Genomic DNA, 21307 nt, shown 5'->3' on the forward strand with positions numbered 1-21307 from the left:
GCGTGGGCTTCAGTACTTGCGGCATGCTGCGCTCAGTAGTTGTGGCTCGTGGGCTCTAGAGCGTAGGCTTGGTAGTTGTGGCGCATGGGCTTAGTTGCTGCACGGCATGTGGGATCTTCCTGGACTAGGGCTCGATCCTATGTCCCCTGCACTGGCAGGCGGATAACCACCGCGCCACCAGGGAAGCCCAGAAGCTCTGTTTTAATTCCAGGGAGGAAGAGATTGTGTTCTTCTTTTGTTGGATGTATTCTTTTCATTGGCCTACAGCTGCATCAGGACTTTGGCTATGGCAATGCTCAGAGGAGAGCTCTAACATGGCCTTTCAAAAAATGACATTTAACGTTGTATGTCAAACTGGTTTATTGCTTTTTAAGTTCAATGACTTTGGGTGTTTACAGCACAGATTTAATTTAAATATATAGATATTAAATTTTCAAGACAGGAAGGGCATTACTGTTTATGGAGCATTTACTATTGCCAGTACTGTGCTAGTTACATTGTAGTCATTCTTATTTTCATCCAGTCAAAAACTTATGGAGAAGTATTAGGTCAATTTTATAGATAGGAAAATCGAGACTCAGAGAGTCAAATAGCTTGCCAGTAAATGAGGGTGTTTAGGATTCAATCTGCTGTTTATTTTTATTTTTTTATATATATATTTTTTGCGGTACGCGGGCCTCTCACTGCTGTGGCCTCTCCCATTGTGGAGCACAGGCTCCGGACGCGCAGGCTCAGCGGCCATGGCTCACGGGCCCAGGAACTCCGTGGCATGTGGGATCTTCCCAGACCGAGGCACGAACCCGTGTCCCCTGCATCGGCAGGCGGACTCTCAACCACTGCGCCACCAGGGAAGCCCTGCTGTTTATTTTTGACCATCCTGTGGTAATAAAAGTCATGTGCCTTTCCGACATATTACATGCATATGATTACTCTCCTGCTTAGATAATTTTATGTTAAATATAGTACCATGAAAAGAAACAAATCTGTGTTCTTAAAACTTGAAGATATTTTATTTCCTTATTTTCTTTACATACTGTTTAGAAATAATTATGTTCACTGGTGAGTTTGCACATGAGCTAACTGCCTTGTATTTTACAGTTAGGTAGTGGATTTCAAAAAAGATTTTGAGATGTTTTGCTTTATTACTGATCACTATGTCTGAGGCTGGGGCCAAGGTTAATTTTTAAAAGTGGTGCTAAGATTAAAAAAAGATTCCAGATAAAGATTTTAAGAAAAATTCCAGTTAAGGATTTAATGGGGAAACTTACCCTATGTATTGAAGTCTCATTGCAGAGGAAAATAAGCTTTTAATTTGAACTTTTCTTAGTTATTTAAAAGAGGAGCAATATGGTAAAACCTGGGTACAATAAATGAGTATCTTTGCTTATTCTGGTCTTTGATTCTGTTTAGTTAATATATTTCTTTCCCTTCCCCCACTGGAATATGATACAGTCTCATTCCACTTTATAGAAATTTGGCACCTTTTCTTATCACAGGATTTGACAAATGTTTACACTGTCATGTGCCATTACCACTGTAATAAGGCTAAATTTATGTTTATTTTTAATTTTTATTTTTTTTTACATATATTTAGAACCTGTTAAGAGTCAGTTCTTGCGAAAAAGCATTGAGCCAGGAGCCAGACCCACCTCTTCACTGACTGATCTTGTGCAAGTCATCTTACCTCTCTGGATCTCAGTTGCCTGATCTGTAAAAAGGAGATAAAAATTCTTTACCTGTTTGAAGGTAAGTGATCAGTTAAGAAAGCAAAAATGAAAACAGACTTAGTGGTGGCTTCAACATAAAATATTTATTTTCTCATGTAAAGTAATTCTTGAAGTAAGCAGCCTAGAATAGGTGTAGTAGCTTCATAAAGTCACCGGGGACCTAAACTTTTTCCAGTTCTTTGATCTGCTTTCCTAAGATGTGGCCCTGGTCCTCGTAGTCCAGAATAGCTGCCAGAGCTCTAACTGTCAAAGCAGAGTTCCAGGCAGCAAGGCAAAGACAAAGAAGGATGCATCCTCTCCCTTTAAGGAGATTATCCTGAACCAACGCTCAGGCTACCAGGGAAGCAGGGAAATGTAGCTGGATACATGGCTGCCCTGAACAAAATTGGGCTTTTGTTATTGAAGAGGAAGGGAAGATTTGGATATTGGCTGGGAAATAGAAGTATTTGCCACAATATGGATCTTTTTCTCTTTCATCTCTGATATCTGTAAGCTGTGATAACCACTCAAAGAAGCTTCAGTAGTTTGCCACGGCAGAACTCTAGTCTGACCATTGTCTCTAGAAGAAAATAACTTTCATCTAATACACTGTTTTTCTTTTGTTATGTTTATCCCATGATTCATTATAGAAGGTTTTCTGTCTTGATTGGGTATTTGTTCTGGTTATTTAAAAAAAATTACCCATAAATGTTCAATAGTAGATGTTGGTTGTGTAGCTAACATTTATTGAGCCACTTGCTTTATGCAAAGTACTATAAAGACAGAGATAAGTTATCCTAAGAGTATCACATAATAAGTCATCAGGAAGTAAATTTATGTTGAAAAATGTAATCCACCTTAAGATACATTTAAATTCAATGTTGTCACGCAATGAACATTTTTACCTTTCTTCTTGGTTAAAAGTTGTGGTTTTTTTAAAACAACTTAACTGTTAACCGTCTTGAAATTTCCTCTTACTTAACTACTAGCCCTTGCTTAACTTACTTAGGTATACCAATATTTTATTTCCTTCCAGACCTTTTTGGGTAAATATTATGTAAATATACCCTATACTTGTCACATGAAATGATTCAATTGCCATTACATCTGTAAAGAAAGTGAATGAAATAAAGTTTTGAGAAAAGGAAACTGAAATTTAGAAATGGAAATTGGATGGGGGAAGAACCTAAAGATTCAGTGAATCTTTTAAGAATATTAGAAGGAATATAAGGAGCAAATTAAGACATTTAGCATTTTTAGTCACCTGACTGAAAATGTCTTATTTGCTGAATACTATTTTAATGCCTTAAAAGTTTTTCAATTAACAGAAAGGATCATGCTGCATTTGCTTTGTAAGCAGCTTTTTTCAAATTGCAATTGTTTACTTAATAGGCTGCCTTCCACACTAGATTGAAAACTCTGTGAGGGTAGGGACCATGTCTATCTCACTTACCTTTGTATCCAGCATAATGGCTGGAATATAGTGAGTACTTAGTAAATATTTGTTAAATTAATAAATAGCATACAACAGATTAAACAAAACGTACTTCAATTCAGTCTTAAATTTAAAAGGAATAGGAGTAAAAGAGGAGGGTTGGGGGAGGGAGAAAGAGATGGATGAGGGAGGAAGAAGAGAAACAAAAGGAAAGAGAGACAAACTAGTTTCAGTTTTTTGTACTTTTCACACTTCTCACCCATGACCATGCTTTTTAATCACTTCCAGGGTTTTTCTCCTTACAAACAAGCAAAACATGAAACTCTTGAGAAACACACATACACATACACACCCCAAGTAAACTTAATCTGGATAATTACTGGTACGAATCAGTAGTTGAGAAATGTGCCTCTGTTTATGAATGGGAATTTTGATTTGGTGGAGACAGGGAAGGAGAGTTAAACTTATTTTTAGGACTTGGACATTTAGGGAAATTATTTTGTATCTACTGCATGTTAGGAGAGGCTTAAGAACTCTGCTTTTTTTTTTTTTTAATTTTGGCTGTGCTGGGTCTTGTGGTGCACGGGCTTCTCTCTCTTTGTGGCGCACAGGGTTAGTTGCCCCGCGGCATATGGGATCTTAGTTCCCCAACCAGGGATTGAATCTGTGTCCCCTGCATTGGAAGGCAGATTCTTAACCACTGGACCACCAGGGAAGTTCCAAGAACTCTGCTTATTTTGTAATTTTTCTTGAGGCTCTAATGCCTTTGGGATCAGTGCTTTCCATGCTGTCTTTTTTTTTAAATTTGTTTTTTGGCTGTGTTGTGTCTTTGCTGTGCACGTGCTTTCTCTAGTTGCGGTGAGTGGGGGCTACTCTTCCTTGTGTTGCGCAGGTTTCTCATTGCGGTGGCTTTTCTTGTTGTGGAGCACGGGCTATAGGCACACGGGCTTCAGTAGTTGTGGTGCATGGGTTCAGTAGTTGTGGCTCGCAGGCTCTAGAGCGCAGGCTCAGTAGTCATGCAGCAGGGGCTTAGTTGCTCTGCGGCATGTGGGATCTTCTCGGACCAGGGCTCGAACCCATGTCCCCTTCATTGGCAGGTGGATTCTTAACCACTGCACCACCAGGGAAATCCCTCCATGCTGTCTTGAGATCACTGCCTGATTTAGAATTTCATATTATCCTACTTCAGAGTGTTAATTTTCAGTCTATCCTGGTTTGGATCAGTCTGCTGTGTCAGCCAGCTAGTTTGGCCCAACATTTATTGAGGGCTTATTAAGGAGTAAATGTTTTAATTAGGTTTAGACTTCAGTAAGTTAATTGTCCTAATTATTTCTAGAATAAACAGTAAAAGATTAGAAACTAATAGAAGGGAAAAATGTGTTTTAAAAATTCCTCATCAATCAAAAACAAAATTTTAAAAAACACGCAAGAAAGGATAGGAGATAAATATTAAAGAGGCAGGATAAATAGAAAGCCGAAAAGAAGATGGTGTTTCATCAACTCTAAGACTCCATTGATATTAAGACACCAGTTTATACTATATAGAACACATACTGCCAGTTAAATTATTACACTGTGCTTTATCACTTATAATTTCATTTTGTGTTTACTGAAAGTGCTTTTTAAGATTCATTTAAACATATAGATTTTTCTCACATCACTTTTGCAGATACATAAAGAAATTACAAGTTAAATAAATTGGTTAAGGTATTCCTAAGGCTTTTTCACATTCATAGTCTGAGTCTTTTGAAATGCTTCCTTGATTCAGAATTGTGAATGTTTGTGTTTTCCCACACGACATTGTTCTCTCTCCTATGAAGAGTGAGGGTAATTTTATTCTGGGAATTTCTTTAAGACCATTTGCCTGGAATTTTCTTCCAAGCCTCTGACATTCATTTTGCAAGCTTTGATGCCAGTGCTTTTCAAAAGATGACAATGGAAAGTTGTCAGATTCATCTTCTTTCCTCAACCTCTCCTTCAGTTGTTTATTGACTAAAATGTTGAGGGGTTATATTTTGTCTAGACATGGCATCAGGAATAACATCAAGTTGTGATACCTTTCCAGGAACCTATTCTTTTTTTTTGTTTTTTTGTTTTTGTGGTACGCGGGCCTCTCACTGTTGTGGCCTCTCCCGTTGTGGAGCACAGGCTCCGGACGCGCAGGCTCAGCGGCCATGGCTCACACGCCCAGCCGCTCCGCGGCATGTGGGATCCTCCCGGACTGGGGCACGAACCTGTGCCCCCTGCATCAGCAGGCGGACTCTCAACCACTGCGCCACCAGGGAAGCCCCCAGATTATTTTTAAAACAATCCCAGGCATCATGTATGCAGCCTCAGAATGCATCAAGAACTAAACTCATACCCTTGGCAGACCACGAAAGGCTCTTGAACATTCAAACCAGATTTAGCTAGCCTTCCTTTAACTCAGCCATAATCCCTCTTTTACATACACAGTAACGTTTTTGGGAAATGCTTTTGTAGTTTAAAATTTAATATGGCAGCAACTTGTGGCTATAGGTGCTTATGCTAGTGTTTCAGTGATATGCTATTCCCTATGTAACCCATTCTCAGGATATCAATCTCTTTAGTACCTTTAGCCTTAGTATATCATTTTGAGGCCTGTGAAGAACACCAGGATTTTTTCAGCATTTCCTATTGACTAAATTCAGCTTTGTTTCTTCGTCAGGTTACATGGAAATTATGCAGCTTCTGTTTAGTCTTGATAGGAAGTCTCTGACAAATTAACATTTGCCTTAACAATTCATGAATCCATCAAATCAACCTCATGTTCTATAATTTTTTTTTTATTTGTTGGAGGCATTGTCAGTTTCTACTGCCTTCATTTGCATTGTTTGGCTGCTCGTAGATAATCTTGTTGCATCTCAAAATGTAAGGCAGCTTTGTCTATTTGTTGGTATCTTCCTGTCTAAAGTCAGGTGAAGCACTTAAATGTTCTTTTACAAGAAAATGTAAAGTTGCTGTTATTCCTTTAACATCAAATATTTGCTTCACTAATATCAGCTGCTTCATTTCTGTGTTTACAAAATATTTCTTTTTTGGCCGCGAGGCTTGCGGTATCTCATTCCCCGACCAGGGATTGAACCTGGGCCACAGCATTGAAAGCCCAGAATCCTAACCACTAGGCAACCAGGGAATTCCCCAGAATAGCTTTTCATTTCAATGCCAAATCACAATTTAATCCTTTTGAAGATATTTTAAATGGCAATTAAATTCAATTTGTGAAGTACCCAAAATGCAAAAACTCAGTCTGAAGTGATGGAAGTAGGAATAGCTATAATAAAGTTCATGCATGTGCAGGCAGTAAAGATTATGTTGCTATTGCCACTTAGTCAACCACATTTTAATATTCCATTAACTGAAAAACACTCTGATTTCTGAGATGTTAAACTGAGGAATTAAGTACAATGTCAGTAATTTGATTAAATATAAACAGAAAAAATACTCTAGTTGGAAAGATTATTAGGCTGAATTTAAAAAAAACGTATGAACTGCTATGTTTAAAATGGATAACCAACAAGGAGCTACTGTATAGCACAGGGAACTCTGCTCAATGTTATGGGGCAGCCTGGATGGGAGGGGAGTTTGGGGGAGAATGGATATACATGCATATGTATGGCTGGGTCCCTTTGCTGTGCACCTGAAACTATCACAACATTGTTAATCGGCTATACTCCAATATAAAATAAAAAGTTAAAAAAATAAAAATATGAGCTAGGAAGATTTCATCCTTACCAAGTGTACTTCAAAATAACCAAAAAAACCCAAAATATGACACTTATTTTTTATATATAACTGGTCTTTATCATACAAATAAAAGAAAATTTATTAGAGAATGGAAAAAATAAATAAAGTGTGTGAGAATGTGTGTGTGTGTGTTTGTGTGTATCTACACACTAATCAAAAGAGAACTGTTTTACCTATATTACTGTCAGAATAGACCTTAAGGCAAATTGGGGTATAAAGGTCACTCAAATGTGAAAAAGATTAAACCCACCAGAAACCTAGAAAATCTTAAATTTGTGTACATTTTTTTTTGCCGTACACGGGCCTCTCACTGTTGTGGCCTCTCCCGTTGCGGAGCACAGGCTCCGGATGCGCAGGCTCAGCGGCCATGGCTCACGGGCCCAGCCGCTCTGCGACATGTGGGATCTTCCCGGATCGGGGCACGAACCCGTGTCCCCTGCATCGGCAGGCAGACTCTCAACCACTGCGCCACCAGGGAAGCCCAAATTTGTGTACATTTTATAACATAGCCTCAAAATATTCAAATGAAAATGGACAGAATTATAAGGAAAAACAGATAAATCCAAAATTAAAGTGCAAGATTTTCACTTTTCTAGTATGATAGGACAAACAGACAAAAATCATTAAGAATGTAAAAATTGGATAATTACGAAAATTTATAGAGTATGGCTAGTTCTAAAACCTCTTTACTTTTGTAGGTAAATGATATTTGTAAATTGTATTTGTTCCTTTTTTAATGTTCGCATTTTATTTTATAAGCTCAGATTTTTTGCTCTATTTTTCATTACTTTAAAAAAAAGTTGAAATATGATTCACATATCATAAAATTCACTCTTTTTAAAGTGTACAGTGTCTCACACTCTGTATGGGAAGTGTGAAACATTCCTGGCTTTACTTCATTCTTATTTTATCTAGATAGGAACTTTCTTTGGTAGTTGATTTTTGTATTCTTTGTATCCCAGCACCCAGATCTTCTATTTGATCTACCAAGGTAATTTTCAGCTGGCTGAATAAGCAATGTTTGGTTTAAAGACATTTATAAATCATATAATTTAATTTCTTACAATTGGTGTGAGTACAAACAATTTTAGTAGTATTTCTGATAAGGTAACAGAAAAGATCTACACATTATTCAAAAGAATAAGCTGATAATAGACTCTAAGAGCTTAAAGAATACTGAAGTCTAGTTAAAGTCTCTTTAAAAAAATTCATTACTTAAAAAAATGAGGAAGCAGGGAAAGTTAACTGACTGACCTATGATCACATAGCAAGTGAATGGTACAGCTGGAATTAGAATATAGACCTAAATTTAGTTTTGCCTTACCCTTCTTAGATGTAACACCTGACTTTCATTTCCTTGAGGATCCAAATTTACTTTTCAGATACACATTCTCTTTGTCTCTCATAGTAGAAGAGGTTTGTGAATAATAGAGCTAAGGAGAGGCAGTATGTCCTCAAATGTTAGCATGCCTCAGAATCACCTATAGGGCTTGTTAAAACAGATTTTGCCCCCCCCCTTCTCTTCCTCACCCTCCTCAAAGATTCTTTGATTTAGAAGATCTGGAGTAAGCCCTGATAATTTGCATTTCTAACAAATTCCCAGGTGGTGCAGATGCTGCTCGTTCAGGGACCACACTTTGAGAACCAGTGCTTAAAAGCAGACATACTCTTTGAAGTCAGTCACTCCCAGGTCCAAACTCTGGATCTACGATTTACTGCTGTGTGACCCAGATCAAGTTTTTTAACTGATATGTTTCAGATTCCTGTACTATAAAATGGGAATAATAATATTTATTTCACAGGACCATTATAAGAAATAGATTAGTTAATATAATAAAAAAGTTTGGCATACTGCTTGCTACATAGTAGACACTCAATAGATGGTTTCTATTGTTATTTATAATAAGCCTGGGACCCAGTGAAATGTTTATGAACCATAAATTCAGTCAGTGTTTTAGAGTAGATGCCCAGAGACTTTCTGTCACTTTGAGATGCTGTCAGGACACAGACACATAGACACATTCATATATACAAACACATTCTTGCTTGACTCTCTTCGTATTTATGGTAGACTTGAAAGAAGAGTGAGAGAGCAGAAGTGACAAATTGGTAAAGAGATTCCACTTCCAAGATTGGATTTATCTATAGTTTATTTTTATTACTCTCAGCTTCTATTGTGTATTGAAGTAAAGGTGGACACTATAAAAAAAAGAGCATATTTCAAGGTATGTGACATAGCTGCCAATTGCTAAGACAGAACTGCTTATTAATGTGTACGTGTGTTGTATTGTGGGAAAAGGAGAGCCTAAGGGACATCAGAGATGACACAGGTGGAGGGGAGAGATCTGTATGAAAGATTCTTTTAATGTATTTTTTTTTAATTTTATTTTTTTTTGGCTGTGTTGTGTCTTCATTGCTGCACAAGGGCTTTCTCTAGTGGCAGCGAGCAGGGGCTACTCTTCGTAGTGGTGTGCAGCCTTCTCATTGTGGTGGCTTCTCTTGTTGCTCTAGGCATGCTGGCTTCAGTAGTTGCGGCACACAGGCTCAGTAGTTGTGTCCCGCGGGCTCTAGAGCACAGGCTCAGTAGTTGTGGTGCACAGGCTCAGCTGCTCCGCGGCATGTGGGATCTTCCCAGATCAGGGATTGAACCTGTGTCCCCTGCATTGGCAGGCGGATTCTTAACCACTGCACCACCAGGGAAGTCCTGAAAGATTCTTTTGAACTCTGGATTGACCACATCAAGGGATAATCACAGTTCCTGATGGGGTCTGCAAAATGAAGTTATGGAGGTATATCCCTGAGCTGACTTTCTCTGTGTACATTATTATAGAGAGACTATTCAAACCATTTTAGCAATTATTCATTTTCTAACTGTACAGGTACCATGTTAGGGGCTGGAGCTTAATTAAGCTCCAGAAGTGTGTGTAGAAGACATCAAAATTGACTTGAGCAGTTAAGTCATAACTTGGGCCTTTCAACCATGATTACACTTAAAACTTTTACGTTGTTTAATGGTCATTTGGTCAGCCTGTTTACAGTGGCATATGGGACTTGCAAAGGTAAACAAAACTTTCAATTCAGAGTTTTTAAAAAAACAACTAACTTAATATTTTTAAATTAATTTTTTTAAAGGTAAAAGGTATAGCTAATAAATACTTGAAAAGATGCTCAACATCATTAGCCAGTGAAATGCAAATCAAAATCACAGTGAGATACCGCTTCACACCCAGTAGGGTGGCTATAATAAAAATGATAGACAATAGCACGTGTTGGTTAGTATGTGGAAAAATTAGAATCCTCTTATATTGCTGGTGGTAGTGGAAAAAGGTGCAGCTGCTATGGAAAACAGTTTGGCAGTTCCTCAAAAAATTAAACATGGAGTTATGGAATTGACCTAGCAATCCTACTCCTAGGTATACAACCTAAAGAATTCAAAATATGCTAACACAATAACCTGAACACAAATGTTCATAGTAGCATTATTCATACTAGCCAAAAAAGTAGAAATAACCCAAATGTCCATCAACTGATGAATTGATAAACAAAATGTGGAATATCCATACAATGGCAAATCTATTCAGCTGTAAAAAAGAATGAAGTGCTGGGACTTCCCTGGTGGCACAGCGATTAAGAATCTGCCTGCCAATGCAGGGACACGGGTTCGATCCCTGGTCCAGGAAGGTCCCACATGCCTCACAGCAACTAAGCCCGTGTGCCACAACTACTGAGCCCGCGCTCTAGAGCCCGCGAGCCACAACTACTGAGCTCATGCGCCACAACTACTGAAGCTTGCACACCCTAGGGCCCGCATGCCGCAACTACTGAGCCTGCATGCTACAATTACTGAAGCCCGCGCGCCTAGAGCCTGTGCTCTGCAACAAGAGAAGCCACTGCAATGAGAAGCCTGCACACCCCAATGAAGAGTAGCCCTCGCTCCCCGCAACTAGAGAAAGCCTGCGCGCAGCAACGAGACCCAATGCAGCCAAAAAAAAAGAATGCGGTGCTGATTCGTGTTACAACATGGTTATACCTTGAAAACAATGCTAAATGAAAAAAGCCGGATACAAAAGGCCACATGTTTTAGATGAAATGTCCAGAATAGGCAAATCTATATAGACTGAAAGTAGATTAATGGTTGCCAGAGACTGAGAGAATAGGGGGAGTGGGGAGTGACTACTAATGGGTATGGGGTTTCTTTTTAGAGTGATGAAAATGTTCTAAAATTGGATAATGGTGATAATTGCATAGCCTTGTGAATATACTAAAAACCACTGAATTGTACAATTGAAAAGGGTAAGTTTTATAGCATGTAAATTGTGTCTCAAAAGAGCAAAAATAAAACATGTACCTACAGTGAGCATGAAGCATGAATGAGAAGTAAACTTTGTTGTCATAAAAAATAATTGTGGGAAGAGGAGGTAATTCATGGTTAGGAAAAGATTCTGTGGAGAAACAAACCATCCTTCTATTAGAGATTCATAATGCAGAGTAGCCGATCTGAAGTTCTGAAAGTCTTATGAAGGTGGAAACTTATTTAGCTTCATTGAGCCAGTATCTCCCAAACATTTCATTATAAAAACCATTTATTCACGGCAATCATGTTGAACTAGTGTCCTAGAGAAGAGTGAATCTTGGCCTTGAGCGTACGTATGTAGGTGGATCACCTGGATTGTTTGTTAAAACAGATTCTGGGTCCCCACCCCAGAGATTCTGATTTCAGAGGTCTTGGCTGCAGGCTGAGAATTTGCATTTCTGACAAGCTCCCAGATGATTTTATCCTTCAGGTTTGAGAACTAAACTTTGAGTAGCATCTTTATAGAATAGTCAAATCCTGTACCTTAAATGGGTGAATTTTATGGCATGTGAATTATATCTCAATAAAGATGCTAAAAAATTTGATATACTAGAAATAGTAAAATGTGGATTCTAGTGATTTTGTTAATGCAAGACAATGCTCTATGAGTGATTTGTTTCCATTAAAAATTTCTTCATCCATAAAATGAGTCACTGTTCTATGTATTACGTAGGGTTGTGATGAAAATGAGGCAATGTACTCTTCCAAATTGTGTTCTGTAGATAAAAACATGTTACTTAAAAAAAAAAGTCCATGGCCAGCTAAGTTTGGGAGTCTCTAAATTAATAATGCATATTCCAGATTGATGGTCAGACCATTATTTTTGACTTGGATCCTAATATCACTCTCTCTATATAAAATCAATTAAGTATGAGCTTTTTATTCATTCTAATTCTTGTAGTAGATCCTCTGGAGCTACAAAGATCCTTATGAAGTAGAAGCTGAATGAGCAAGGTTTGAATAATATTGCGGGACCAGCAGTATTTGTTCCTCTTTTGCTTCAATGCTGTTACACCCTGCTTGATATTTTATTGACCTATTTATCTGAAAAATTATTGGCCAAACAGAATTTTAACATAAGACTATTGGCTATGGTAAAATAATGTCTAGGAAAGTTAAGAGAATACTTGTAGCCAGTTATTTGTCTCTTTTAAGCAATTTATGTTCATAGAGCAACTTATTTTCAAAATTCGATTGAAGCTAATTTAAATATTATATCCAGAAATAATTTTGGCTCTTTAGTATTTTAATAGAGAAAAAAATAAATAGTTTTCCCTTCTCTCTTTTTTTTAAAAAAACTATTTATTTATTTGGTTGTGCCAGGTCTTAGTTGCGGCTGGCGGGCTCCTAGTTGCAGCTCGCCAGCTCCTTAGTTGCAGCATGTGGACTCCTTAGTTGCAGCATGTGAACTTTTAGTTGCGGCATGCATGTGGGATCTAGTTCCTTGACCAGGGATCAAAGCCGGGCCCCCTGCATTGGGAGCATGTAGTCTTAACCACTGTGCCACCAGGGAAGTCCCCCTTCTCCCTTTCTTAAACTTGGACTATTTATTTTAAAAAAAATTGAGTCCCTCATTACTGTCTTTATCTGAAGCTTTTATAATTAACCAAATGTTTTCTTATATTATATAGCAGTTTAAACTTTAAAATTTTGTTTACTTGTCATTTCAGTTTTAGCTGAAAAGCATTTCTTTCCTGATTTTCTTTAGTGATCTATTTTAAGCATTATTTTTGATGTTATAATCTATTTTTAACCCCTTTCCTAGAATTCTTTTGTTGAATTAAACTTCCTGAAATTAAATATATTATTAATGTGGCATTGGGAATGCATGTATATATAGTTTGAAAACGTCTTTTCAGAACCTTAATATAATTGTACCTTTATTTCAGATGATGTGGAGGACCATCCTACTACAATACTGTTTTCTCTTGGTTACATGTATACTTACTGCTCTTGAAGCTGTGCCTATAGACATAGACAAGACAAAAGTAGAAAATGCTCAACCTGTGGACAGTGCAAAGATAGAACCACCAGTAAGTGAATGCTAAAGATAACCTTGTGGGAAGAATTTTAACTAAAATATTGCTAAGAATTTATTACTTATAAAATTGGACATTTAGGAACTATTTCTGAAATAGCAGTAAAAAGAGTATTGGATAAGCATATGTTCTTTAATATCAGACAAAGTTTTTTTAATGTAGTTATATTAGATATATATATATCTAATTAGTATATTAGTGTATAGAAGAATTAATCATAATATATTTCCAATGTAGAGATAACCAACCAAGAAAACGTACTATATTCAGAGAAGAGACAGATAACAATGAGGAGAGACAGGTGACAAGGGGGTAAAACCAATTAGTATATTGGTTAAGTATTCACTGTCTAAGCCATGTAGAAAATCTACCTTTATGTAAGAGTAAAACATGACATTGGTTCTGATACAACTCTCTTCATTTGAGAAATACAGCTTTTAACTTTGGCTGCCCAAACTATCAAAGTAGGTATGTCTCAATGCCATTTTGCTAGACGTTTTTTATTTTGTTTGTTTGTTTTTTTAGGATTGAAATCTTTAGATACAGGAAAGGAAAAACTTTCAGAAGAGTTACTGTTTGTTTCTTAATTTGAAGGATACTGGACTTTATTATGATGAATACCTCAAGCAAGTGATTGATGTGCTGGAAACAGATAATCATTTCAGAGAAAAGCTCCAGAAAGCAGACATAGAGGAAATAAAGGTAAATGTAATTAAATAATTATTTAACAAACACTTGAGCATGCCAGACACTGAGCTAAGTATTGGGATTACAAAGATAAGACTCGGGACTTCCCTGGTGGCACAGTGGTTAAGAATCCACCTGCCAGTGCAGGGGACACAGGTTCGAGCCCTGGTCTGGGAAGATCCTACATGCCACGGAGCACCTAAGCCTGTGTGCCACAACTACTGAGCCTGTGCTCGAGAGCCCGTGAGCCACAACTACTGAGCCCGCATGCCACAACTACTGAAGCCCACGCACCTAGAGCCCGTCCTCCGCAGCAAGAGAAGTCACTGCAATGAGAAGCCTGTGCACTGCAAGGAAGAGTAGCCCCCGCTTGCTGCACCTAGAGAAAGCCCGCACATAGCAATGAAGAGCCAACGCAACCAAAAATAAAAAAATAAATAATTAAAACAAACAAACGAAAAACAAAGACTCATTCTTAGCCCTTAAAGAACCCTCAAGGGAGACTAATATCCAGAAAAAGATTACTAAGATAAATATACGCTGAGTGTATAATACATTTTGGAGATACAGAGGATGGACACCTAATTCAGTAGGAAGCAGTGGGGGAAGGTGGGAAGTCTTTCTTCCTGGTAGAGATTATGCCTGTGCTTAAATATGCGGCTGAGAAAAGGAGAAAGACTGGGAGACATGCTAGGCCAAGGTACAAGGGAACAGAGACAGGAATATATAGGAACCTGGAAGGAGTAACTGTTGCTGGAACCTGGCCTGGGAAGTGGAGGCCATGACTGGCCAAAAGATGAGGTTGGAAAGAGTCATGGGCTAGATGACAGAGGGCCTTGTACATCATGGTAAGGGGCTTGAATCATGATGTGAGGACAGCAGGAAGCTATTCAAAGGTTTAGCACAGGTTTAGTTCTGGTGTTTTAATCAGGTCCAGATTAATAGAAGACGTAACGGGCCATATCTTATCTCAATAGGGGAGGTTTAATTATTTGTCTCTGTCCTAAGAACCCTATTTATTTGACATTATCCTAGCCCTAGACATCTCCTTAGTATTCACAATAAAGAAAGAAGGTTGTAAAAACCAAGATCTGACGTGAGAGATTCTTTTAAAGCCCACCCTTGAAGGGTAATGAATCCACTTAGTTAGGTTTATCTTAGAGTCAGCAGTAAAAAAAAATTCCAATGATTTAATTTTAAACTTTCAGTTATAACTCTCAAGATAGTTTTATTGGTTTGCTTATGTTATTTTTGTTTATCTGTTTTTAACTTTTGTAAAAAGTTATCTTACCTGGAACTTTGTTTGAAGGAAAATTTCTGAATCAAACATCCTTATTTTAGTCTCTGTCCCTGGTCTGGGCCCCTGTGAAAGTCTGACCCACATTAGGTTGTGGCCACTATCAGAACCTGTGTGTGGCTTTTATTTATTTTATTTTATTATTTTTTTAAAAAATAAATTTATTTATTTATTATTTATTTTTGGCTGTGTTGGGTCTTCATTGCTGCACATGGGCTTTCTCTAGTTGCCGTGAGTGGGGGCTGCTCTTCTTTGAGATGTGTGGGCTTTACATTGTGGTGGCTTCTCTTGCTGCAGAGCATGGGCTCTAGGCGCTCGGGCTTCAGTAGTTGTGGCACTCAAGCTCAATAGTTATGGCTCACAGGCTCTAGAGCACAGGCTCAGTAGCTGTGGCGCACGGCCTTAGTTGCTCCGTGGCATGTGGGATCTTCCCAGACCAGGGCTCAAACCCATGTCCCCTGCATTGGCAGGTGGATTCTTAACCACTGCACCACCAGGGAAATTCCTGTGTGTGGCTTTTAGTTCACAGCTGTCCTCTTGGAGGCTGTGAATTTTTCTGGGAGAATGGTAACAGCCTTATGCCAATAATTCCCTTGAATTATCTTTATTTTATTTTATTATTTTTTTTGAATTATCTTTTTTTTTTTTTTTTTTTTTTTGGTGGTACGTGGGCCTCTCACAACTGTGGCCTCTCCCGTTGCGGAGCACAGGCTCCGGACGCACAGCCTCAGCGGCCATGGCTCACGGGCCTAGCCACTCCGCGGCATGTGGGATCTTCCTGGACCAGGGCACGAACCCGTGTCCCCTGCATCGGCAGGCGGACTCTCAACCACTGCGCCACCAGGGAAGCCCTGAATTATCTTTTTTTAATTGAAGTATATTTGACATACAGTATTATATTAGTTTCATATGCACAACATCGTGATTTGACTTTTGTATACATTGTGAAATGATCACCACAATAAGTCTAGTAACCATCTGTCACCATACAAAGTTAATACAGTATTATTGACCTCATGCTGTACATTACATCCCCATGACTTATTTATTTTATACCTGGAAGTTTGTACCTCTTGATCCCCTTCACCCATTTCACTCCACCCCCAACCTCCCTCCACTCTGGCAACCACCAATTTGTTCTCTGTATCTATGAATCTGTTTTTTGTTTGGTTTAGTTGGTTTGTTTGTTCTGTTTTTTTAGATTCCACATATGTCATGCGGTATTTGTCTTTCTCTGACTTATTTCACTTAGCATGATATCTACAGTCCCATGAATTGTTTTGAGAATAATCTCGTGTTTCCTTGAAAAATTCATTTGAGCTGTGGAACTAATTTCCTGGGATGAATGATATTTAATGTAGAACTTTCAATGTCTCTTATTTACTTCAGTTAGGACTAAGAGCATTATTTGGGGGCTAACAGGCAGTGTGGGTAATGGGAGTTACTACATAGAGATAATCAGGGAAAAGAAAACAACAAGCTTGCCTTCTTCGGTATAGGAGAATACTTTTATAACTGTCTTCCTTTCACAGTCAATTCCTATTCCCTATAGGATTGCATGGGGGGAGACAAAATGAAGTAAGTTAAACAGTTGTTTAATGAAAAAGAAATTGAGTAAAAATAGACAATAAAAATCAAGCCGACAGAATCATTACAAACAGCTGAGCAAAGCCTCCTGTCTCAGGAAAAACTGGAAAAAAAAAAGTTAGAAGTTGTCCTTTGTTGTCAGCTAAGCATTTTGAAAGGAGAATCATACTATGTTTCTTCACTTACCAAACATTGCTAACTGGGAAGATTATGGCTTCACCCACACCACTTCCCTGAATGTACTTTTGTGAAGGATATCAGTTGACTTCCTTATTTTTTTTTTTTAATTAAAAAATATATTTATTTATTTATTTATTTGACTGCACCGGGTCTTATTTGCGACATGCGGGATCTTTAGTTGCAGCATGCGGGACCTAGTTTCCTGACCAGGGATCAAACCCAGGTCCCACGCACTGGGAGCATGGAGTCTTAACCACTGGACCACTAGGGAAGTACCTGTCAGTGATTTCTTAATTGCCAGATCTAGTGAGCACCTTTTATTCCTCTTCTTACTGGACTCCTTTATTTTATCTCAGTGGTTCTCAGATTTTAAATTGTTAAAACAGATTTCTGGGCCCCACCTCCTGACTTTCTGATTCAGTAAGTCTAGGGCCTCCATATCTAAAGTTCCCAGGTGATGCTGATGCGTCCACTTTGGGACCACACTTGAGAACTATTGTTTTATCTAATAATAATGACCATTCTCTCCTTGAAATGTACTACTCTTTTTGCTTCTGTAACAGCATATTCTCTTAGCTCTCCTCCCTCTCTGAACAATCTTTCTTGGTCTTGCTTGAGGCGTTTCTTTTCCTTCCCTTCCTCCCCCTTGACTCAGTCCTGAAGGGTCTGTGTGCCTGCTGGCTAGTTAGACTTGCAGTTTCTGATTGAAAATGCATTTTTAAACAAGAGAAGGTAAACCACTAGCTATTTTGTCTCTTAAATTTTGGAACATTTATAGAATTACTCATCTATGAAAAAATGTAATCAAAGGAGACAACCTAAAAAAGATGAATTTTGAAAAGTTGTTTATATATGGAATGACTAAAGCTTAAGGAGGCCACATTACTTAAAAAAAAAACTATTGAAATATAATTCACATACCATAAAACTTGCCCCTTTAATGTATACAATTCAGTGGTTTTATTATATGTACAGAGTCATGTAACCATCACCACTATCTAATTTTAGAACAATTTTATTTCCCCCCAGAAGGAACCCTGTACCCATTAAGCAATCACTCCCCCTTTCCTTTCTCTCCTCAGCCCCTGGCAACCATTAATCTACTTTCATTATCTGTGCATTTGCCTATTCTAGACATTTCATATAAATGGAATCATACAAAATTTGCCCTTTTGTGCCTGGCTTCTTTGACTTAGCATAATGTTTTCAATGTTCATCATGTTGTAGCATGTATTGGTGTATTCATTCCTTTTAATGGCTGAATAATATTCCACTGTATGGATATTCCATATTTTATGAATTCATCAGTTGATGGACATTTGGGTTATATCTACTTTTTTGGCTCGTATGAATAATGCTGCTATGAATATTCATATTTAAGACTTTATGTGAGAACTTCCCTGGTGGCGCAGTTGTTAAGAATTCTCCTGCTAATGCAGGGGACATGGGTTCGAGCCCTGGTCCGGGAAGATCCCACATGCTGCGGAGCACCTAAGCCTGTGTGCCACAACTACTGAGTCTGTGCTCTGGAGCCAGTGAGCCACAACTACTGAGCCTGGGTGCCACAACTACTGAAGCCCACGCACCTAGAGCCCGTGCTCCACAACAAGAAAAGCCACCGCAGTGAGAAGCTTGCACACTGCAACAAAGAGTAACCCCCGCTCACTGCAACTAGAGAAAGCCCGAGTGCAGCAACGAAGACCCAATGCAGCCAAAAATAAAATATAAATAAATAAATAAATATTTAAAAAAAGACTTTATGTGAATATATGTTTCAACGCTTTAGGTATATACCTAGGAATGGAATTGCAGGGTGATATGGTAACTGTGGGTTTAACTTTTTGAGGAACTGCCAAAATTGTTTTCCAAAGTGGCTGCACCATTTTGCAATTTAAGTTACTTTTTGAGTTTCTTCTTTGTGCTTTAATTATGCTTTTCTAAATTATATGGTTTTTAGACATCTTGATTTTAGAGTTACAAACTGAATATCTTCTGAAAGAAATGCTGTTTGTAATGTCAGATTTATCTAAAATAGTCAAAAGTATCACTACTTTATTATAACCCTATTTTTAATATATTGTGTCTTATCTAAAAATGCAATGGAATAGATAAAATTAATTTATTATTTTTGTTAACAGAGTGGGAGGCTAAGCAAAGAACTGGATTTAGTAAGTCACCATGTGAGGACAAAACTTGATGAACTGAAAAGGCAAGAAGTGGCAAGGTTAAGAATGCTGATTAAAGCTAAATTGGATTCCCTTCAAGGTAAGTGCTAAAGAAAAGGCAGGAAAATTCCAATATTTGGTTGTTAAGGTCAGTTTACAGACCATGTTCCTATAGTCAACATTTAATGTTAGTATTGATTTGGCTTCTCTTATTTTTTTTAAAATTTATTTATTTATTATTTATTTATGTATTTAGGCTGCACCAGGTCTTAGTTGCGGCACTCGGGATCTTCATTGCGACATGCGGACTTCTTAGTTGCGGCATGTATGTGGGATCTAGTTCCCTGACCAGGGATCAAACTCAGGCCCCCTGCATTGGGAGCATGGAGTCTTACCCATTGGACCACCAGGGACGTCCCACCTTCTCTTAATTTTTAAAATTTAATTTTTTGAATAGGTTATATATTCATGTCATTCAAAAATCAAAATGATTAGCCTTAAATAATTATATCAGTAAAAAGGAAGAATGAAGAATAATGAATTAAGCCACTGATTTAAAAGAGGAAAAATAAAATCAAAGCAAACCAAAAGAAAGTAGAGAGAGAAAATCTAATTAGAACAATTTCCATAGATGAAATAGAACAATCGTCAGAGCTAGCTCCACAGAAACACCAGGTTCAGATAGTGCCAAAGGGAATTCCACCAAACCATTAAAGATCAGATTGTCAGTGCTATTTAAAGTATTCCAGAGCATAGATTAAGAAGGAAACTTCCACACTCTTATTATGTGTTGATGCCAAAGCCAAAATTATTGGACGTTAAAAGAATATTCTATCATAGCAAGTGGATTTATTTCAGGAATGCGAGATTAACTTAATTTTAGGAAATCTAATGCTGTAAATTATCATATGAATAGATATAAGAAGAAAGAAATTTTTGGTGTGACAAGAGAAATTGTAAAGTCAAAGGACAAATAATGAATCAGAATAAATCTTTGAAATTTGTATTTTTTTAAAATTAAGACAATTTTTTTAGTGCAATATAAGGTTCACAGCAAGATTGAGGGTAAACGCAAAAAAAAAAAAAAGGACACGTGTTTAGGGCTTCCCTGGTGGCACAGTGGTTGAGAGTCTGCCTGCCGATGCAGGGGACATGGGTTCGTGCCCCGGTTTGGGAAGATCCCACATGCCGCGGAGCGGCTGGGCCCGTGAGCCATGGCTGCTGAGCCTGCACATCTGGAGTCTGTGCTCCTCAATGGGAGAGGCCGCAACAGTGAGAGGCCCGCATACCGCAAAAAAAAAAAAAAAAAAAAAAGATTGAGGGTAAGGTACAGAGATTTCCCATACACCCCTGTCCCCAAACGTTCATAGCCTCCCCCAATACCAACATCTCCCAACAGTGTGGTACATTTGTTACAATTGATGAACCTACACTGACACATCATAATTACCCCAAATCCATAGTTTATATTAGAGTTCACTCTTGGTGTTGTACATTCTATGGGTTTAGGCAAATTTATAATGACATGTATCAACTGTTATAGTATCATACAGAGTAGTTTCACTGCCTTAAAAATCCTCTGTGCTCTGCCTATTCATCTTTCTATATTCTTTTAATTTTAGACTATGAGAAGATTAAATAGCTATGAAGCAGAGTTTTTGAAATGTGAAGATATCTTAAAGAAAGTAATCTCATTGTTCATATGATCATCTCCATATATTCAGAGAAGGCATTTGACAAAAATTAACACCCGTTCGTAATTTTAAAAAAGTAATAAAATAGTAATCAATAGATACTTCTGTAACATGATCAGATATGTCCAACTCAGCTACACATTGGGGAAACACAAATATATTTTCTCACTAAAATCAGAAACAAAACAATGATGCTCACGGTCACCACTACTAATTAATATTGTTTTGGAGGTACTAGCCAAAGCAATTATACAAATGAAAAAATTGGAGGTAAAATAATCGGAAAGTAGGGGATAAAACCATCTCTATTTGCAGGTAATATAATTATTCACTTGGAAAACTCAAAGAACTTGTCTGAAAAACTTAGTATATGCAAAAGTAAAATTCAGCAAGGTAAA

At 37.8% G+C, this 21307-nt stretch overlaps 1 protein-coding gene across 4 annotated transcripts in view; it reads left to right on the plus strand.

Moving 5' to 3' along the window:
* Nucleotides 1–21307, plus strand: part of NUCB2 (nucleobindin 2) — a 49340-nt gene that overhangs the window by 3623 nt on the left and 24410 nt on the right. For all 4 annotated transcript variants that reach the window (XR_009520395.1, XM_060018565.1, XM_060018563.1 and 1 more), the window contains exons 2-5: nt 1595–1746; nt 13150–13293; nt 13894–14001; nt 19189–19315. Coding sequence is in view for 3 of the 4 variants with exons in the window: in XM_060018565.1 (XP_059874548.1) it covers nt 13150–13293; nt 13894–14001; nt 19189–19315 (379 nt within the window). In the remaining variant the exon portion in view is untranslated. The remainder of the gene's footprint in view (nt 1–1594; nt 1747–13149; nt 13294–13893; nt 14002–19188; nt 19316–21307) is intronic.

Source organism: Delphinus delphis, chromosome 8 (assembly GCF_949987515.2).
Source record: "Delphinus delphis chromosome 8, mDelDel1.2, whole genome shotgun sequence".
Lineage (NCBI taxonomy): Eukaryota > Metazoa > Chordata > Mammalia > Artiodactyla > Delphinidae > Delphinus > Delphinus delphis.